The 20,140-nt window shown below is 43.8% G+C and overlaps 1 protein-coding gene across 1 annotated transcript; it reads right to left on the bottom strand.

The window, feature by feature from the left end:
* Nucleotides 1-4,077: 4,077 nt before the first annotated feature.
* Nucleotides 4,078-19,082, bottom strand: TNFSF8 (TNF superfamily member 8). Its single transcript, XM_005145620.2, has 4 exons — nt 18,888-19,082; nt 11,808-11,853; nt 5,011-5,082; nt 4,078-4,475 (listed from the first exon to the last, which is right to left on the bottom strand). Exons 1-4 carry the CDS (start codon nt 19,080-19,082, stop codon nt 4,078-4,080), a joined length of 711 nt encoding a protein of 236 aa, XP_005145677.2.
* Between the last annotated feature and the right edge of the window lie 1,058 nt (nt 19,083-20,140).

Genomic DNA, 20,140 nt, shown 5'->3' with positions numbered 1-20,140 from the left:
TCACCCATGGTGTACAACAGCTTCTTCTTACAACAGAGGAGGGTGGCTGCTGTCTGCAGTGAGCAATTTGCAGCCCAAAGGGGACGTTGATTGTGGCCGTTGCATGCAGCCCTGATGCAAATGTTGGGCTCTGGGAGCTCACCACCTCCATTCTCCTTGGGAGCACCTGAATCCCTTTGGTCTCTACCCTCCTTCATCCCAAATCTTCAAGCTCCTGGGATCAGTACTGAAAAGGGAAATGGAATTTAAACTGCTTCAGCTGAGCCCCTGGGTTGGGGGGCTGGCTGCAGAATGCTGTCTTCCAAAACATATTTCCCTTTATCCTCACAATCTATAATACCCTCTTGAAATTGAACCTATTATAAGCATAAAAAGCAGAGGCTGGATGACATTTTGAGGTCACTGAAAACAACTCCTGGTATCACAAGCGTTGCTTGTGGGATTTTGCATATTTGCAGTTATTCCTCTGACAGAAGCTGCATTTGCTTTGAATTTCTTCCTTGCCATTCACACCAAACACAAGTTGTATCATTTCCAGTCTTTAAAGACCCGAGAGTAAGGGCCAGCTAGAGCTTCCAAAAAGTGAAGGCTTCTTATTTATTTCACTTTGTGGTTGGTTGGTTGAGCTGTGGAGTCTCTTTCTTACTTTCACTTCAGGAAAAATATAGCTGCTTGTAAGTTTTGTATCTTTGGAATGTTATTACATCACAAAGAATAATAATAGTAATTTAAGAGCATGAGCGAGTGGCAAAGTTTTTGCAGAATGCTGATTGTTCTCCAAAGGAATCTGAGTGCATTAGAGGGCTGCTGAGTCAGTTGTCTTGCAGAAGAAGGCTGATAGACTATTGATCTGAGTGGGATCTTTAAAATAGGACTGCTGTGCATTTTTAGGTAGCACAGAGCCCCTGGTTAGCCCATGGCACAGTGAAGGATTTCTCTCTCAGTGACTATGATATTTCCTGTGCTGAGGAGAGTGAAATGAAACTAAACCAGACTTGAAGTGAATGCAAAACTCCGGAGTCCCTCAGCAGGCAGTTGCACAGCCTAAATAATGAATCTGTGTCAGATAAGCTGTGACTGGTTTTCAGATCTGAGCTTTGAGGAGTTTAGGGTCAGACTAGTTTCATGGAAGTTGTCACCAAGCCTTGTGAATTTTAACTGCAATCCCAGTTTCAAAGTCTTCACAGTTTGGGTGAATTTTGGATCCGACTCTGTCATGTAAACTAAACTTGATCTGATTTTGATTTGCTGCCCCCGGGTGAGCTTGTCTGGAAGTGTGCATTGACTCATCTTCTATTTAGGGCCCTATGGAAAATATTCTCTAGCAATTAACAACAGCCAGAATTAACCCAACATCACGCATTCTTTCCTACCCACCAATATACAAATAACAGCATACATTAACACCTACAGATACTCATTAGCCAAGCAGAAAATAGTTTAACAATGCAGCTTTTTTGGTGTCTGCAATGGGCCAAGAAATCTCAACAGAAAAGACTTGCTTGTGAGATTGCTGATGCTTCCTGTTTCTGGTCAAGTTAACAATAGAACATACGCACAGAAAGCCACACGTTTGCCACATCTGAGGGCAAGGGGAGGGGTTTTCAGAGTTTCTCCATGACTTCAGGACTTTCAGTAGTGCCCCCTCTCTCATGGGCTGAGCTGTGTGCTGGGAAACCAGAGCAGGGTTTTTAGGGCTGAGGTGCTCCTCAGAAGAGTGAGGACCCTCCTATAGAAAAGCTCATCAGCTGCATACGGTGAAGATAAGACCGTGGAAATGATTTGTTCCCCAAAGTGAACTGCTGCTGATGTTGCTGAAAAGACCACACTATGTGAAGGGATAGCCTGGACTTCTTTGTAGTACAGGAATTTTGTCCAAAATCATAGAAACATAGAATAATTCGGGTTGGAAAGGACTTTAAGATCATCCAGTTCCAACCCCCCTGCTATGGGCAGGGACACCTCACACTAAACCATGTCACTCAAAGCGTCGTCCAACCTGGCCTTGAACACTGCCAGGGATGGAGCATTCACAACCTCCCTGCTTCAAAACACTAGGAAATAAGAGAAGGCAAAAGGATGAAAGAGTGAAGTGTCTTGGAGTCTGCCAGGAAGCATGGAGGCTGCTGCTGGTTCAGGGTCTTGTTTCGCTGGAAGATATTTAGCATGGTCTAACTGATGGCAAAATTGCACACTATTAATGGGTTCTCTTTATGGCTATAATTTATTCTTATTTCTCAGAGACAAAGAGCAGAGGCCAGATTGCTTTATCCTGTGGTATTAAAAAGCCTGGGGCTGAGAAGCTTAGCATTGCTTTGTTAGGATTTTCTCCATGTGGTAAAATAATAGAATAAAATCATCCTGTGCAGAGCACTGATTTTATTTTTTTTTTTAAGAATGGTCTTTCTTTTTCAATTCAAAGCTGTTAGGAATAGGGAGTGGGTCATTACATGTGAGTAAATGTGTATCTTCATTCATTAGCTGCCTTTTCTGTATTCAGGAGCTATGATTCCTGGCTGCTGAGCTCGCTTAAACTTCTTTGGACACCCATTGTGTGCATCGAGGTGAAGGCAGACAGAGGTTAAAAACCCTATTCAGAGACTTTGAAGTTGCCTGGAGAATGGGATGAAACCTCACCACTCTGTACCATCAGTTTCTGGTGACATAGCACAATTAACAGATTGCTACTATTAGGAGTATTTTTGAGTGTGTTCATGCAAACTAAGCTACCTCAGTTGACAACATCAACTAAGCTTGAATAAGAAGACAATGCATTTCTGAAGCTAGAAACTAAATCTGTGACTAAATGTTTTGATGTGAACAGCCCACTGAGCTCTAGACATGTAAAGGAAAGAAGATACAGGAATACAAGTGTAAAAACTTGAATACTGTAAAAATAGACCTCAGTAGGGTCTCAGGGATGAAGGGGAAAGAGAAAAGAGTACACTGGTACCAGCTTTTGTCACTTTTTGGTCCTATCTTCACACTGTAAAAATTAAATCTCAAATACATTCCTGTGTTACTACAATTCATAGACTAAGAGAACCTGAGATTACTCTTTAATCTTTCATTATCTAAGGATTCCACTAAGCTAAAGAAGCTCAGATAATATCTGTCTTCTGGACTGCGCAAACTCCACAGCTCCTGGCTGAGGGCCAGGCCTGAAATTGTTTCTGGGAAAGTCTGGACCTCAGATGTAAATCTTGGCTTTTCAGAAGGTGAAAGCATTAGAGGTGTATTTCCACACCAGTGTGGCCTGGTGTCATGCAGGGTTCTGTCAAACAGGCAGGACAGGATTCAAGGAAAACATACAGTAATGAGCTTGGCTATGTGGCTAGATCTGCAACTAGATTACTGTTTTAGTATTTGTTATGGAAAGGTCTAGCAACCCCAGGAGCATTGCGCATAAACAAAGTCTCTGCCCCAAAGAGCTTAATATTTAAATAGAAAAGATGGATAAATAGAGAAAAGGAAGACACTTAGAAGTAAATTGCACAAAGTCCATAGCAGGATGCAGCACAGAAATATCCTGTAAATCCCCTATCTTCTGTGTCCTGTTCTAGAGTTTTAGCTTGAAAGTCAATAATATCATTCTCTTTGCTTTCATACATTCTATTCATAAACCTACTCCAGAGTTACTGCTGCACTGTTGTTGTAAAGAAAATCCAGATTACAGACTTTGATAGATAGTTTTTTGGTAAATCCATGTCAAAATACCACTCTATCAAATTCAGTTAAAAAGATTCCCCCATCTCATGAGCACAGGCACCTTGCCAATGGTCCATTAGCCAACAAGTCTCAATATTCTTCCCATAATTTGGTTATGTTTTAATCTGAGTTTACACAGTGTTGTTTTGAGGAACCATTGGCAGGTATCATGGGTTATATGCTGGGTAGTCCAACAGCAATCCAACCCCAAAACACACCAGAAGAATCTGTCAGGTGTGGGTTTTGCAGTGTTTTAGGGTTTGTTCTGGGATACTCACAAAGTTCCTAAAGGTGTTGCCTAATAAAAGCAGACTACTGTTGTTCAGGGAAAGATCAATCTGGGCAGCAGTGAGAAGTCAAGAGAGCTGCTCACATTTCATCACTGTACCTCAAGACCCCAAGAACATTTTCGTTGGGAAGAAAAATTTCATTCAAGAATTTAGGATGATTGAGTGTTACTGATACTCGGTCCTTCACATTCAGGGGTGTCAAATGGAGCTGGAACAAGGTCTTAAAAGTCTTTTTGTGGCACGTTTCAGAGGCGCACCATGTAGATAACGTTTGCCTGTTGACTTGGTCATTCACAAGGAGCTCTATCTTGAGGTCAGTGGGACTGTTTGAACAGCTGGGGAAATAAAAGTTCAAGTGGCAATAGATCAAGTAGAGGCCTTGTTTCTTTATCACCAGCTCTTCTCTCTTGCACTGGATGCCTTCACAAATGCCCTTCTCAACCAAGCTCAGTTTTGAACTGTTTACTGGATTGGACACTAGAAAAGAAAGCAAACAAACTTTAAAATGAGCTGCTGAGCTCTACTGACCTGAATTCAGCCTTAGGTGACCTGCAGCAGTGTGTTTCCTGATAAACAGACACCTATTCAATGGTTTTCCTATAGGAAGCTCCAAAAAAAGGCCCTGGCCAGACGACTGGGAGTTCACACATGGAAATGGGGTATTAGAGAGTTCTAGGGACCTACACAGCCCTTCGGAAACCCAGGGAGATGCAGTCAAAATGGTCTTCTGCAATACTTGAATGCAAATAACAGATGTGTATTCATGTGTTTGTGTGCAGAAGGCATCTACTTATTGATTTTTCCTTATCAAGTTAAAAACCAGAGTTTATGTGGCCAGACAGGGGCTTTACCCAAGACACCCACATTTCAGGGAACTGAAGAATGTTTTTACTTAAAAAATATCCATTTGGTCAAAAAGCTGCTTGCCACTAAACCCAGTTTGAATAACAAGCAGCCTGCTCTTCAACCACCTCTTCAACCTCTCCTTGCCAACACTGAACTCCCCACTGACCTCTCATGTACGCAGCCGCTCCCTTGGTCGGGACATTCTGTAGGATTCTTAAAAAGTCTTCGGAGGTGTTCCCTGAGGGAAACAACAGATTAAGTGACCACTCCTGCTGGTTGTGTACTGTAAAATGCTGTCGGCGTTTGGCATCTTGTGTATTTGCTATAACTGTGCTATGGACAACCCCCACGGCAGCAGCTCCAAAGCAACAAGCAGCAGCAGCTTGAATAGCATGCAGGAGAGCTGATTATTCCTGTTATTTTCTGATTGTATAGAGCAGTTCCCACTGTTCTGTGCAGCCCACAGGCACATGGATACAGGGACAAGATACAGGCTCAGAAAAGCAGTGTATATCCCAGTGTTTGCAACCAGACAGGGTGAATGGTTATTTCTCATTGCTTTGGTTCTTCTTTACATCTCCTGGCTGTGCTTGCAGCTCCCTCTCTCATGATATACAATGACTGTGGCTCAGTTTATAACATCAGTATTAGAGGCACCCGTCCTCAGGGTCTCTGAAGGATGGGTTAATACACCAAACTAAGTTCTAGTACATCTTGGTGCTACTCCATGACATCAGATAATATATTTCATGTTCCTTATATGAATAAGAAGGAGTCAACTAAATGCAGTGAGACAAGGATCTGAATTTTATAGGATTCCTTAAACTAAGGGTCAAAAAAAGAATTCAGATCTCCAGACCCTTGCATTATCTGCATGGCTGGATCTCTAAGAGCCACTTGGTCAGGAGGGATAGATCAGGGAGAAACTGGTCTCCTCAATTTCCCCTTGTTGGTGATTTGTAAAGTTGCACCCTCTGCACTCACTGTTGGAGAAGGGGCTGGGGATGTCTTGAAAGAATTGCAATCTGTCTCTGGTTTTTAGCAGTTCAAACACTTCTGAGGGAAACAGCTTCTCACTGCGCTCCAAGATTGAGCAAGTCACATATCAAAGTCCTTTGGCTGTGCTGGAAATCCCCAGAGAAAAACCAAAGCCTGCTTTCCTGATGTTAGTCATGTCAATGTAGTGTTGTACTGATGTGGAGAGATGTCATAGGGTAGGAGAAAACCCTTCTGGCCCTTCTTTCCAACTGAAGCTGTTAGGGTGGTAACGACAGTCTCTGGTCATGCACAGGCAGCGCCCTGAGCCTGCTCCCACTACAACTGTCCTGAAAGAAGGGAGAGTATTTTGACAGAAACTCGGTGACATTTAGAGAGTTCACCCTATAAGGCAGAAAATCCCCTGCTGCCCAAGCAGCCTTTAGGAGCTGCAGCCTTGCAGTGTCTCCTGAAGCAAGCAAAGTGCTCTATATACGTGTACTGAAGCTGAGAAGGCAAAAATCTCTACAGTCTAAACATGAAGTATCTATTTCTGAAGCACCCACCATCATGGCACTTGTGGCTAACAACCCACAGTTTCATTAGTGTTGCACTGGGACAATTCCAAGCTGGAAGAGACCAGATTTAGTTGCAGAAAGCCAAACTGCACTCAGATAGTGCTGCAAATCAGGAAGGGCTTGTCTGCTTCACTGGCTTTAGCCTGATTTACTCCAGGGTAGCAAGGATGAGAATAGCACCTGTATTACAGTAATCTCTACAAACAGCCTGGTACCACCAGGAGCCCCATCAGTCATGAGCTGTCTCAGGAAAGTCTTGGCATCACTCAAGACTCACCCCTCACTGAGTTAGCTGTGCTTTGCATTTCCAAAGCTGTACTTACATTTATTGATGTCAGCAGGTTTTGTGTGTGTGTGTGTTTAAAACATTTATTTGGTGACATCAGCTGTGTTTCTGAGAAGGCAAGTTATGGGAAAAAATGGTTTTATAGCGACATTTCCGGCTCTCGCTTTGCTAAGGCAGCTAATAACAATTTTCCTATTTTATTTCCCAAGTAGCAAAGTAGCATTTCAGCACCAGCCAGAAGAGACTGAAATTACTCCAGTTTCAGGCCTGATTGATGCATATATTCAATCACATCCTCTAATTTGCTTTGTACTAGTAATTGTAAATCTGAAGTAATCCCACTGAAGTGAATAGGATTATATGACTAAAAAAACTCAAGAGAATGAGGAAAAGTAAAGCCACATTTAGGATGAAATACCAAGGAGACCTCACTGGTTTTGTTGCCTGACAGTGTAGATCAGGCTGCTTTAAGGAAGCCTGCTAGTAAGGAAGGAGTCTTAGTAGGAAGCCGTTTAGACTCTTTTGCCCTAAAGAAAGTACCGGGAGATAATTCATTCACTCTTGTCTTCCTGACCCCTTTACCATAGGATGAGCATCCAGAGGGTGCAACTATGAGGAAAAGGCCCAGACTATTTCTGTGAGCTTAATGCAGCTTTTCCCCACTGAGCTAAAGGGGACTTTGAAATGGGACTCAGAGGAGCTGCAGCCTCACCTGCAGTGCAAAATGGAAGGAGTCTCATCATAGAACCATGGGGTTGAAGGGACCTTAAAGCTCCTCCAGCTCCAACCCCTGCCACAGGCAGGGACCCCTTCCACTGGAGCAGCTGCTCCAAGCCCCTGTGTCCAACCTGGCCTTGAACACTGCCAGGGATGGGGCAGCCACAGCTTCTCTGGGCACCCTGTGCCAGCGCCTCAGCACCCTCACAGGGAACAGCTTCTGCCTAAGAGCTCATCTCAGTCTCCCCTCTCTTGGGCAGGTTCAAGCCATTCCCCTTGGCCTGTCCCTACAGGCCCTTGTCCCAAGCCCCTCTCCAGCTTTCCTGCAGACAAACAAGAAACATCAAAACACAACAGGATCCTGTCCAGCCAGGAGCAACCCAAGGTCTTTGGGACATGTGGACATAAGGGCTGCTGCCAGCCAGGTCCAAAGAGATGTGGCACTCCTGGCACCTGATGCCACCAGCCCTGTGATGCCTAGGGAAATTTCCTCACTGCCTCAGTTTTCCCAGCTTTCAGTTGAGTATAATGGGAGCACAGACAAAGGGCAGTGAAACCAGCAGCTGAAAGTGGCATGCCAGAGTGCAAAATCTTGCTACCCTGACATGGAAAACCCCTCAAATGCAATTTTTGAAGCTTGTTCTAGTAGCTGCCATCTCTTACTATGTGATTCCTCTGCAGTATCTCTATTACAACTAGCTGGAGGCTGAGTGTGAGCAGGCACAAAAGCAGGACAAGAACCTGAACTTATTCTATGAAGTAAAGAATTACGGGCTGGCAACAAACAACTTTCAATTCCTCCATACCCCCCACTGATTTAAGTGCTTGTAAAATTAGGCAAGATGATTTCATACATCTCTGTCAGCACGCTAGAGCTAGCAGAACTTGCCTAATGCTATGTCTCAGCAGCTGCTGTAAGAAGTGTCTGTAGCTATCTTAAGCTCTCTCCTTTTAGTTCAGTGTCCTGCGAACATCTGCTTGTTGACACTGATGGACTGTGCCAGCTGAGTGATGCTGTCACCCATGTACCAAGTGCCTTTGGTCCTTGAAAGCCCAAGGACTGTCATTCTGATCCTGTGCATTGAAATGGGCCTCGACTCACTGCCAAGTTTACCTTCTTCCAAAACCATAAGCTTTAGAAGTATACCTTTCTGTCCTCCAGATTTAGGAAGCACTCAGTGCAATCCCATCGCTGCACACCTAATACTGCAAAACATGTAGAGTTAAAGGCCAAAACTATTCAGGTTTCCGTATCCTAAAGCCACCTAATTTCATGAGCTGTATCTGTATATCTCCCCATTTATATATTAATCTCTAACTTGCATTTTAAGTATTGTAGAGATGGAAGATCTAACATTCTGCATCTTGTAGCAATACTGATAATCTCGTTATGAACTAAGAAAGCAAACAGCTCCTTTATGACTACCTGGAATGTGCCTAGCTGAAGGCTGCTCTGGATGCTGGCCCCAGAGATTGCCGGTGCACTTTTTCTAGCATTTGCAAGCCCAGGCTTGGCAAGATGTTTCAGACTGAGAAACAGCTCATCTGCCCTCACCTCAGAGCAGACAGAACCTCATACATTTCCACATATATGCATACAAACACATACGTGTACTGAAGCTGAGAAGGCAAAAATCTCTACAGTCTAAACATGAAGTATCTATTTCTGAAGCACCCACCATCATGGCACTTGTGGCTAACAACCCACAGTTTCATTAGTGTTGCACTGGGACAATTCCAAGCTGGAAGAGACCAGATTTAGTTGCAGAAGGCCAAACTGCACTCAGATAGAGCTGCAAATCTGGAAGGGCTTGTCTGCTTCAGTGGCTTTAGCCTGATTTACTCCAGGGTAGCAAGGATGGGAATAGCACCTGTATTACAATAATTTCTCAGAGCCAGAGTTTTATTTGGGAACCTATTTCCCATCGAAACTGAATGGGGTATGGGGTTTCCTTTCCTGCTCTGTCCACCAACTGCCAATGGATCATAACACCAGAAAGAGATACCTATAAATAGTGTGTGTGCTTGTGCCTATGTAGCTGCAGGGTTTTCCTTTTATAAATAAGAAGTTTTGGTATTTTGTCTTTGCAGCTCAAAAAACCAAGAAAAGCCATCAGGCCAGGATTACATTTATAGGGAAATGAGGCATGGAGAAGACAGCAAGGAGCTGATGAAGGCTGAACCTCTCCAGATGTTGTCAGGTCATAAATTTCTCTGTGACTTAGATTTCCCTCTAAAAAATGAACCTAACAATAACACATGTCTCACCCATATTAATGTATGATTTGATATTTATGAGTGTGGATGAGTTCCATCTCTCATCCAAATGTGGATGACAGAAATATTTTCCACAGGAAGAACATTTCACAAACAAAATTCATGATGAATTTCGGTTTTTCCCCCTGTTGCTCAGGTACTCACTGACAAGGTGATCAGAGGATCAGAGAAGACTGGTGCCATTTTTCACACAGACATTTAATTAGGTGATACTGCATCATGCTTGGGGATACCTGCAAACCCATCCATTGAGGACTAACTGATGAGTCAGGGATGTAAACCTCTAAATCTGCTTTAGTGCCCACTGGCATTTAAGTATTTGTACAACATAATCTCATTGAGGATCTAAATGAAATCATTGTGTGTTTCCTGCTTTAATATTACAGAATTAACTCCAAGATGTAACTGTGTTCGGACCATCATCCCTTTGTGTTACAAAGCAATCTCTGCCTTAGTGAACCCCGGCTGTTCCCACTGGCACAGTCCTGCATCTGCCACTAGCATCTCTGAGATATTTCACACCAGTAAGTACCAACACAGGGCTGGAGCAAGGCTGAGCACCCAGCTGGTAACTTAGCAATGCTAACCTTTTGCTAGCTTGCCAGTTCTTACAATGCAGGGCTCGGAAGCCCTGGTTTGAACAGGGTAGGTAGAAAACACATCCAAACCACACTACCAGCATCTAGGCTGCCTGAGAGGCAGACCCAAATCCAAATCTAAACCCACAGCAACTTCAGCCTCACCACAGTCCCCTGCAATATTCCTTACGCTTCTGTTTCTTCCTATTCCACAACTGCTGGTTTGGACCTTGCAATGGTCACTACAGCTGCCTGCTTAGAAGACAGCAAACAGTGCCTGGCAGCACATGGTAGAGCTCCCTGCCGAGGGGACCTCAGTAAAGTACCCGCTGGGATATATTGACCCATTAGCCCTGCTCAATACATTTTAAGAGGAAAATAAAAGGCTGTTGTAATTCCCTCACTCTTCAGTGCTCTTTTACCCTGCCAGACCCATACAGTAAAGACTGATAGGCAGTGAGGGGGAGGCTGATAGAGCCCTTATACACATTGCGAACGGCTTTCAACTGTTCCTGCAACTCTTCCTGTCTTGTGGGGTTTCTCTATCGTTCCCTCCTTTGTCTCTCACTAATGGCATCATCTCAGATTTAACAGCTGCTTTCAGAGCAAGAGGGTGTCTGTACTGATATTGACCCGAAGACAGAAAGGTTTCTGGCTAATGAAACAGCATCTGGTACATGCCTGGAAAAAACACATTCCTCCTGCCTGGCATCTGCCCGCTAGTGATGAGGAGAAAAAGCAATTGTCATAGCTTGCCTGGTATAAAATACCAACATTTATACACACACACATATATCTATGTATATTGCAATGTGCTTTTGGATTAGTGAGATCATTCCTCCCTGCCCTGGGAGTACCAGTATCGCTGGTCAGTGCTTTGCTTTGGAAAACACTGACCTGTCACTGACTAGATTCCACACCCACAGCTTTCACTATTTCCTCCTAACTGGTGATGAAACAGCCATGAAAACCAGCACGGTTTTGGTGACATTTCTGAGTTTATGCTGGTTTAAAGAGAGAGGCTCTGCTCCGGGGTCCGTACCACCTTGCAGTGCTGGGGACTTCCCATCATCTCAGGGGACCATGGGCAGAGAGGCTGATACCTTGCAGCCCTCTGGGTTTACAAAGCTCCTTTTGAGGCACCTTTGGGGATGCATTAGAGTAGGGCTGTGTTCAGAAGCAGCTTTATTTCTGAGGAACTTTGCATACAAAATAAACCTCTAAAAATCTTAAGACTTATAAAGTTGTAAGGGCTGATAGAAAGCAATATGTGCTTAGGATGTCCTAGGGAAAAGAAAACCCCTCCAGGTTACAGGAATTTTAAAACAAAAAAAGTGATGCTCAGGCATGATGTGAAGTTCTCAGGAAGGACATGCAGGGACTACCTTGAGACTTGTGGGCTATGAAACAAGCCTGATACAGAAGAGTATCAGATTAAAAAAATTATCCAAGGCCGTAAATGTTAAGATGTGAGTAATTGGCTTATTTGGGATGCTGGGCAATATTTGCATTACAGATGAGACAGATCACATGTACTGTATAGGTGTCTTACCTGTCTTGAATGGTTTTGCGATGCCCTCTGTGGCAGGATCAGCTGCCTGAAAGAGAAGCAAAGAAGGTTATTCCCTGAATTACATCCATCTTCAAGTATAACCTTGTTTTAAAAGTGGATTGTAATAGTTTCTATTGCATGTCATGAAGACAATACAGAGCCTGAGGCGCAGTGAGCCAGCGCCAGCTGCCACAGAGCTTATGGCTCCTACAGAGCCTCACAGGTTGAATGAAGGATTGCTATGGAGCAAACAGCTCTCTGATGATCCTCCAAAGATCACCCTCAGGCATACCTCATCACAGTCCTTTCTTTCTGATGTAGAAAATCTGCATTTCTGACAAGCCAGCAACTCTCTCAGTGCAGTAAGAAATATGTGTGGGGTTTTGAAGAACTGAAAACCTCACTCTGTGGCTTGCAAAGCTTCGGGTAAGCAGGACAGAATGGGACTTGTAACCCTAGAAAGTCAATATCTGCCCCCAGGAAGCCAGTAGTTAGATGAAAGTAAAAGATGTAGAGCCCAGGGTGGGAGAGTGATGGTGGTGTCCAGCTTCACCTCCCTCCCACTTCTTGCTGGGATGCAAGCCCAATGTTCAGAATGGCCACAGACAGTTTTCCTCAGTCAGCATGGCCTGAGAGCATCTCAAGAAACAAGCTCCAAGTGAGAAATATAGTAGGCTTCATTTGTGGCCTTGCTTCTACTTCATCACACCTCTCTGCCATCCAGATGTACAACCCTGAAACCTGTGCTTGCTTGTGTATTACCACCACATAAGTGAAGTCACTGACAGCTTGTAAACACCCAGCAACTGCCCTCAGGGAACAAAGAAATTCTTCCAACAGGAAGAAAAAATACTGAGGAAAGACACTGAGAGTGCCTCAGTGCTTGAAACTGTCATATTCCTGCACTCACTAATGCAGGCAGTCCCATGGTGATTTCAGTATCAGGGAGAGGTTTTTCCTCAGGCTAGCCTAAACCAGCTCCTCCTATCAGATATCAGTTACCTGGGCTAGTTGTGCAATCTAATGAGGCCAGACCTTATTTAGCATGGAATCATAGAATATTATGATATCTGGAGCTGGAAAGGACCCTGAAGGGTCATCGAGTCCAACTTTCTGCTCCTCACAGGACTACCCAAAATTAAGCTAAATGACTAAAAGCATTGTACAGATGTTCCCTGAGCTCTGAAAAGCTTGGTGCTGTGAGCACTTTCCTGGGGAGCCTGTTTCAGTGACTGAACAGATGCCCAAGAAGAAGAAATTTGGGAAGCTGGTGCCAGATCTAGCAGAACATTAATATCTCCTTAGAGAAATGAGGCATACCATGTATGTGGTGGGAGAGAACTTCGTAGTGGTTCATAAGCACTATTTCTGTGTGTAAATAGGATAACACATGGAGAAGGAAGATGGTTGGAAAGTGAGAGAAGTCAGATTGTGTGTATTTGTGGTATTTAATGTTCTAGCTTTCAATATTTAAGAATACTTTTAATTAGACATTGGCTTAATGTGGCTATGTTTTCAACCATGGCTAAAGTATCAGGCCGCATCTGCTTGCAGCAAAGCACCATTGTTTTTTGGTCTAATACCAAATGCTGTGTCCTGCAGACAGATGGCATAGGTGCTTCATGATGTGGGTATCTGTAATACGTGATTTGTTCATGTTCTTTCCCCACGCCCATGTACAACGGGGGAAAAGTTATTTGTAGAGACAATAATTCTCCAGGTTATCTTCCTAAACCATGCAGGAAGGTCTTTGGGTTAGAGGAATAGGAACCTGAAGCTGCAGTTTGGAAAACCAGGCATTTCTAAGCTTTTTAGTCCTTTACATGCCATCCTCCCTTGCAAACTGTTATGGATCCTATACACACATATCATCAAATGTGGGACTGAGAACAGACTCTGCTGAAAATGGTCCCAAGGAGCATCCCAGCTCCTGTCTTGGACTCTTGCACTGGGACGTCCCTCTCACACGCACTCAGGGAGAAGGAAAGCCTTGCTTCTCAATGAGCATGTCTGCCCTCTGCAGAGAGCTAAAGGCATTTCTGCATGGAGACGCTCTGTCCCCAAGTACATTATGCTAAATGAAAGCAGGCAGCAGAGAAGTGTTTGGTAAACTGATTGAGCCATTATCATCAATGAGGTGTTCATCTTGCACCTCCCTTGGAGGTGGCCTGCAGGACAAGGCTGATGGCTCACAGCTTACTTTGGAGTCAGGACAACAGAAATGAACTAATGTATTGCATTCTTACCTGGGAAGTGTCCCAGTGGGTGGAAATAGCAGATAGTAACACAATTTATTTTAGTGACAATTGAATAGATATTCAAATAGAGCTTTACAGATTGCTTTGAAATATTACTGGCACTACTTCTTCCTTTTCTGACAGCAAAAATATTACACGTAATGCTGTGCTTTGGAATGCAAAGTGGCACGCAGCAGGAGCCCAGAGAAATTCAATTCTATAGTGCCAGCTCAGGCAGGATGTATGACAACGAATTTCACCCTTTCTGGAGTGAGCTGGGTGCTGCTGCTGAAGGATCTCAGTCTTTTCTCAGCAAGTAGCATAGTCTGAGTTTGCTTTGTTAGAGAAAATAATAATCAGATACCAGTGAAAGTTATTTCTTTCTTCTTTTGCCTTATTTTACAATAACTTTTCCAAGGCTGAGCCAGATTGGTGCTGCTAAAGGGACATGTCCTGTGTTAGAACCTTGAATAGTCGTTTAACCATTTAACATACCGGAGTATGTATCTGCTTCTAAAAAGCCCAAGAAAACGCACCTCCAAATCACAGCCCCCTAAAATCTGTCCTGGGGTCAGTTGAACAAGGTCCAGGGCTCTCCCAAGAGCATGTCCACACAGCGACTCTGTGGAAACAAGCTTTTTGGGCTGCTGCCCTCCAAGGAAGTTTTGCCACTTGAAGAGCCTCAAGGATCTCCTGTGTCTCTTGCTCAGCCTCCAACTGTCATTACACATCTCTGGCTGAGGGGAAAGGTGGGAGGTGGCACTTCAGGTGGTTGTCCAAGAGGCAAAGGTAGAAACTTGACACTGAAAATGCCAGAAAGTGGAGCACCATCCCCACAGGGGATCTCATAACAAGTATCACATCACAGGAGGATGGAGCCAGGAGGTGGCTGGTATGTTTTCAAAAGGAACAAGGGATGGAACAAGAGGAAACGGCCTCAAGCTGCACCAGGGCAGGTTTAGATGGAGCTGAGGAACAATTCCTGCCCCAGAGGGTGCTCAGGCATTGGAACAGGCTGCCCAGGGCAGGGCTGCAGGCACCGGCCCTGCAAGTGTTCACACACCGTGGAGATGAGGCATTTAGAGACATGGGTTAGTGGTGGCCTTGACAGTGCTGGGGAACAGTTTGACTTGATAGTCTTAAAGGTCTTTTCCAACCTCATTGATTCGATGAAACAGAGCTCTCTGTGAAATTCAGTTTTTCCAGTCCTGACAAACCCTATTAAAGGCATCCTTCCATATAGCAGGTGACTGTCACTGTACACAAAGTCGACAGCAAGCGTTGGAACAACGCATTTTCTTATCTAAAATGCCTCAGTGGTTTTCCTGTGGTGTTCAGCGAGTGGAAATCTGCTTTCAGGGCAATAGCTGGTGTCTGGGCTTTTTACCTTTTCTTTTTTGTCCGGGTTGCCCGCCAGAGGGGGCCAATAGGCACCGAGTGGGGCAGGGAGTGACAAGGTTATCTTTGAGCAGACATAAATAACTGATAGCGTTGTTACCATACTAGGTGCTATAGGTTGTATCATGCTAGGTGCTGTAGGAGCAATTTCTGGTTACGACAGTCCCACTGCTAAAAGGGTTTGACATTTTTAACTCCAGGAGCCTTGAAAACTACATCAGCAAATAGAAATAACTGCACTGGCTCTTGGCGTTTACCACACTGGTGCCTTAACGGTCCTGAAAAGATTTGCCCATGCAGTTTGGAGGTTAAAATATGGAGTCTACAAGATCCAGAGCAGTGATGGGCTGTACGAGATTACAGACTTTGGATATTCACAAAGAGTTTGTCCATAGAGGTAGGTGGCTTAGGTGTCTGATACACTGTTCCTTGCAGAACAGTGTAAGATTTGCTGAAGTATGGGAATCTTAAAATGGCATTTTTCTAGCCCTTCCTGTCCCATAATTATTCACTGATTTTGCATATATCCCTCTCTATACGCAAACATATATATAGGTGTGTATGTATAAATACATAGATGTGTATATGCATATATGTGTATGTATTTAAACATACATAGATGTGTACATACACATACATGTATATATATTTACACATACATAGATGTGTATATATTTATATGTAGATGTGTATATATACCTATATCCAGCAGCAGTGAAAAGCAGCAGGCAGAAGGGTGGATGTGTTAGGATTCTCATAACAGTGTTAAGAAAACAAATGAAGGCTGCTGACCACCATAGAGCAGCTATTCTTATTCCAGGGAAAAACAGTCACTTGTGAACGATCTAGACAAGTGAATGGCCAAGGATTTCTGCAGGTGAAAGCTGAAGAAATTGACTGATCTAAGCACTGCATGTAGTTTCAAGAAACATAGTTTACTTCCCCAAAGTGACGCTTCCCATGTCTGACACCAATGTGCTGTGCTATCCTTGTAAACAAGGCGTAAAGGAAAGTTCTTGGCGTGTTGGAAGATGGGGGGGTGTGTTGTGAGGGTGGTAATGCGTATTTTCAGTGCTGTTCGATTCAGGGAAGCAGCTCTGGAATCATGGTTGTTTTTTTTGTTTTGGTCTTTCATGTTGGATTTCCTTTTATTCAGAGTACCCAGATACTGGATGAGGCCATTGCCTTGTTTCTGCATAGTTTGATTTTCCCTTTCTAATGCATCATCCTTCATCTTAAAGTAAGCAAGTGTAAATTCATCAAAAGGAAGTCAAGCAGTGACTTGCATGTACCTGCAGTGGGGCTAGGAGACTGTACGAACTGCTTGCCATCAGAAGCCTTCTCTTAATGCAGTGGTACCTGAGGCATGGGTCACAAGGTCCTGCATTGTCTCTAAGACCCATTAACCTAACACTTCTTTGAGCAGAGGAAAAGTCGCTAGCTCAGAATAGGAAGGGCATGAAGTTGCCACCATGGCCCCTGTGGTCAAGGACCACTCAGATAATGCAGCTGACAACATCTGGAGTGTAAAACAGATCTTCCCAAGAGGCTGATCACACAAAATGTTGTTCCTCTCTTTCGAAGTTACAAACAAAATTAAGACAGTTGATGATGTTCTAATCACTACATCAGTAAGACTCAATGTCTACAGGGCTCCAGGTGCAAGAACCACCCAGACTCCATGTCATGGAGCTACTGAAGTCAATACTACACGATGCTCAGCCCAGCCACAACTGTATTTACCAAAGGAGTTTGTGCCTAGCCTTACACTGACATTGTGACCATGAGCCAAAGTAGCTTTGGAGTAAGAACCAACACTTGCTCCACGGTCTGGAAGTTTAAAACTAGTCACAGATGGAGAATGACTATGCAGCTTCAGAACCTGGGGGTCTTTCAGCTCCCTGAGAGCAAGAGCACAAGTTGTGCTTTCACTGCCAAATTCCTCTCACAGTGTAAAATTGATGCTTGATTTTATTTGTGTTCCTCACACACCTCAGCTTCTCCTTCAGCCAAACTCATTACCAAAGCAGCTGCAATAATGTTATTACTCTTCTAAATGAAAAACTTGACTCTTTCAGTAATATTGTTCCTCTGGCAACTATAATGTAACTGTATTTATCCTGATGGAGAGGTAATTTAATGCTTACTTTCATAATAAGTACAAATGAAAGTCTCATTATATAGGGAAGCTTTGGCAATTCTGTAATTATCCAGCCAGTTATTTTAAAGATCTCCCCTAATGTCCCACTATTTGTCACTTGAAAGCCCCCACGTCTCATTTTTACTGTGCCCAAACTGCTTCTCTTTTGGAAGAACACTGATTTCAGGTTAATGTCTCCTCTCAGGTGCAACAATGAAATATCAGTCAGGCCTTCGTGGTTTCATTTCTGGGTAATGTGCATACAGAGGCACACAGATTGCACAGAGTTAATTTAGTAAGAGAAAACACTGAGTTGAAAGATCATATTTTGTTTTCTGTGGTCAACTTCCTCCAGCAGCCCCACACTGGTGCTTTTACTCTATGAATAGTTATGGTACTTTAGCACTTAGATATTTGCAGTAAGATTTCAAATCCTGTAAATTGTCTAACCTGGCATTTCATCCCAGTAAAGTTCATGGCAATGTTCCTGGTAAGATTAGAAATGAGCTTTTTATATTCACAACCACCTGTGCCCCTTCCCTGGCTGTAACTTCTCACCTCACTCAACCCCAGGTGCACTTGAGAGCCGTTCTCTTCATTTTAAGAAGGAAAAAAATGTCTGTAGGCAGAGTGAACAGCTGGTTTTGAGACCCTGTGAGATCTCCTCACTTACATCCTCAGTCATCCTTGCTATAGCTCTAGTTTTGCATTAAAAATCCCACCCAAGAATGGGACTGACAAAACAAGAGAGCAGAAGGGAGCTACTTTTCCCACAGCCACTGCCCTGGGTAGTTCAAGAGAGTCCTGCCACACCACAGCGTGGTGTATCCACAGTGTCACACACAGAGATGTTTCTCGTTATATCCATTACTGAAATTCATCAGTATTTCAAAGGGATGCATGTAGACTCTAGAAACCAGACCAGACTTAGAAAGTGGCCATTCTCCAAAGAACTGAACTGAGACACATATAAAAAAAGGTAGCAAACACTGAGGCACTATATCTTCTCTCCACTTCTTGTCCTAACTAGGCAGGATAGAGGGTGACTTGCATCTCAGACTGAGTTTTCCACTTCCATTTACAGAAGAGGAACTGCATGCTAGAAATTAATGCTGCCCATGGAGAAAGGTTGAAAGTTCTTTTCTTCCCCTCTTTGTTTCATCTTCCCCTCTCCTAATTCATGTGAATGCATTTATGAGAGGAGGCAGTGGCTGTTTTTCTGGCCATAGGATAATTTTGGGAAAGCACTATGGGTGAGGGGGAAAAAAGAGAAAGGGGTGATGAATAAAATAAGAGATTTCTTACCATCCTCTGAGCGACTAAGACCATGATGGTGGCTAATGCAAAGATGAGTAACGCAGCAAGGGCAGCAATGATGAAATACAAACACATTCTGTTAGTGGCTCCAAGCCTCCTTGAAATGGAGTCTTCCTTCACATGCATGGTTGACTCATGCAAGTCCTTCACCTGAAAAAATGTTTGCTCTTGTGCCGAGCACATTCTTATATAGCTCTCAGGGTACTGCTCTGTATCTCCCCTTGATCAGGTTCAAGTTGCAGCCCATCTCTTTTCCTGGCAGGATTTTCCCCCTTCATCCTGGCTCATGTGATCCGGAAAAAAACCTTCATCACTCGTAGTACAAAAAAAGGGGGACCTGGGGGCGTGAAGCAGGATGCAGCTGTGAAGAGGGGAAGGAGCTTCATGCTCTTGATCAGGGATTTTGCAGTGGCATTCTCGGGTGCTGCATCGGAGGTTTCTGATGTCAGCGGGTGAACAGTTACCCAGATCTGCTGTCCCCCGCCCCACCACTGGCTTTCTGTGAAACAGAGAGCTATGCAAATCCTGTTTCATTTTCTGCCCTGTGCAGCTACAATTCAGTACACTGAATCACCCTGGAGCTCTGCCTTTTTGTTGTACAGGGTAATCTCTTCTTATTCCCAGCAGAGTCCCAGAGCTGTGCTTTCCAGAGCTCTACGCTCAGAGGTAACCCAGGCTTTGAGTTTGGTGATTGGTGCCTGTGAAGGTCTGGAGATGTTGGGTGGGGTTTTCTTTGAAGAATTTCATAGAAATGTGTCAGGAAGATGTTTTTGAAATGGGAAGAATTTTCTAGGCAGAGACATAGGAAGAAAGTGGTCACATCAAAGTGGCTGAAAGTGCTGATGTTAGGATGTGTCTGCATAGGGTCTCTGTATTCCTCTTCCTCCTCATTTCTATCCTGCCCACAAGCCTCTCCTCTGTCCTAGCCTGGGACTATCACCCAACCACTGGACTTCTCATAGAACTGAAATGAGATTGCTTTAATTGGAAACATTTCTACTTGTTTCCAGTATGGAAGGAGCAGTCATTCCTAACCCTGCATTTTTGATGTGAGATGACTCCTTGCCTTCTGGCCAGTAAAACTTGAAAGGCACTCCTGGTGTTTCTGAAAACTTCCACAGTTAGATGTGTGTCCTCTTTTGGTTCATATATATGCAAAGCAGTTTATTTGTATAACATGATCAAAATGACTGGGAGTATCATTTGTCTCAGCTCTTCCTGTGTTGGTAATAAAAGGGCAT

The sequence above is a fragment of the Melopsittacus undulatus genome, chromosome 11 (assembly GCF_012275295.1).
Source record: "Melopsittacus undulatus isolate bMelUnd1 chromosome 11, bMelUnd1.mat.Z, whole genome shotgun sequence".
In the NCBI taxonomy this organism is placed as follows: Eukaryota; Metazoa; Chordata; class Aves; order Psittaciformes; family Psittaculidae; genus Melopsittacus; species Melopsittacus undulatus.
The sequence above is the reverse complement of the archived record's forward strand: the minus strand, read 5'-3'. Positions and strand labels throughout refer to the sequence as shown.

Coding starts and splice junctions, on each gene's coding strand:
- TNFSF8 (XM_005145620.2), bottom strand. CDS start 19,082: ATGTGCTCGGCACAAGAGCAAACATTTTTTCAGGTGAAGGACTTGCAT. Junction 11,854..18,887: donor TCTTAGTCGCTCAGAGGATG/GTAAGAAATCTC, acceptor CTTCTCTTTCAG/GCAGCTGATCCTGCCACAGA. Junction 5,083..11,807: donor CGCAAAACCATTCAAGACAG/GTAAGACACCTA, acceptor TGTTTCCCTCAG/GGAACACCTCCGAAGACTTT.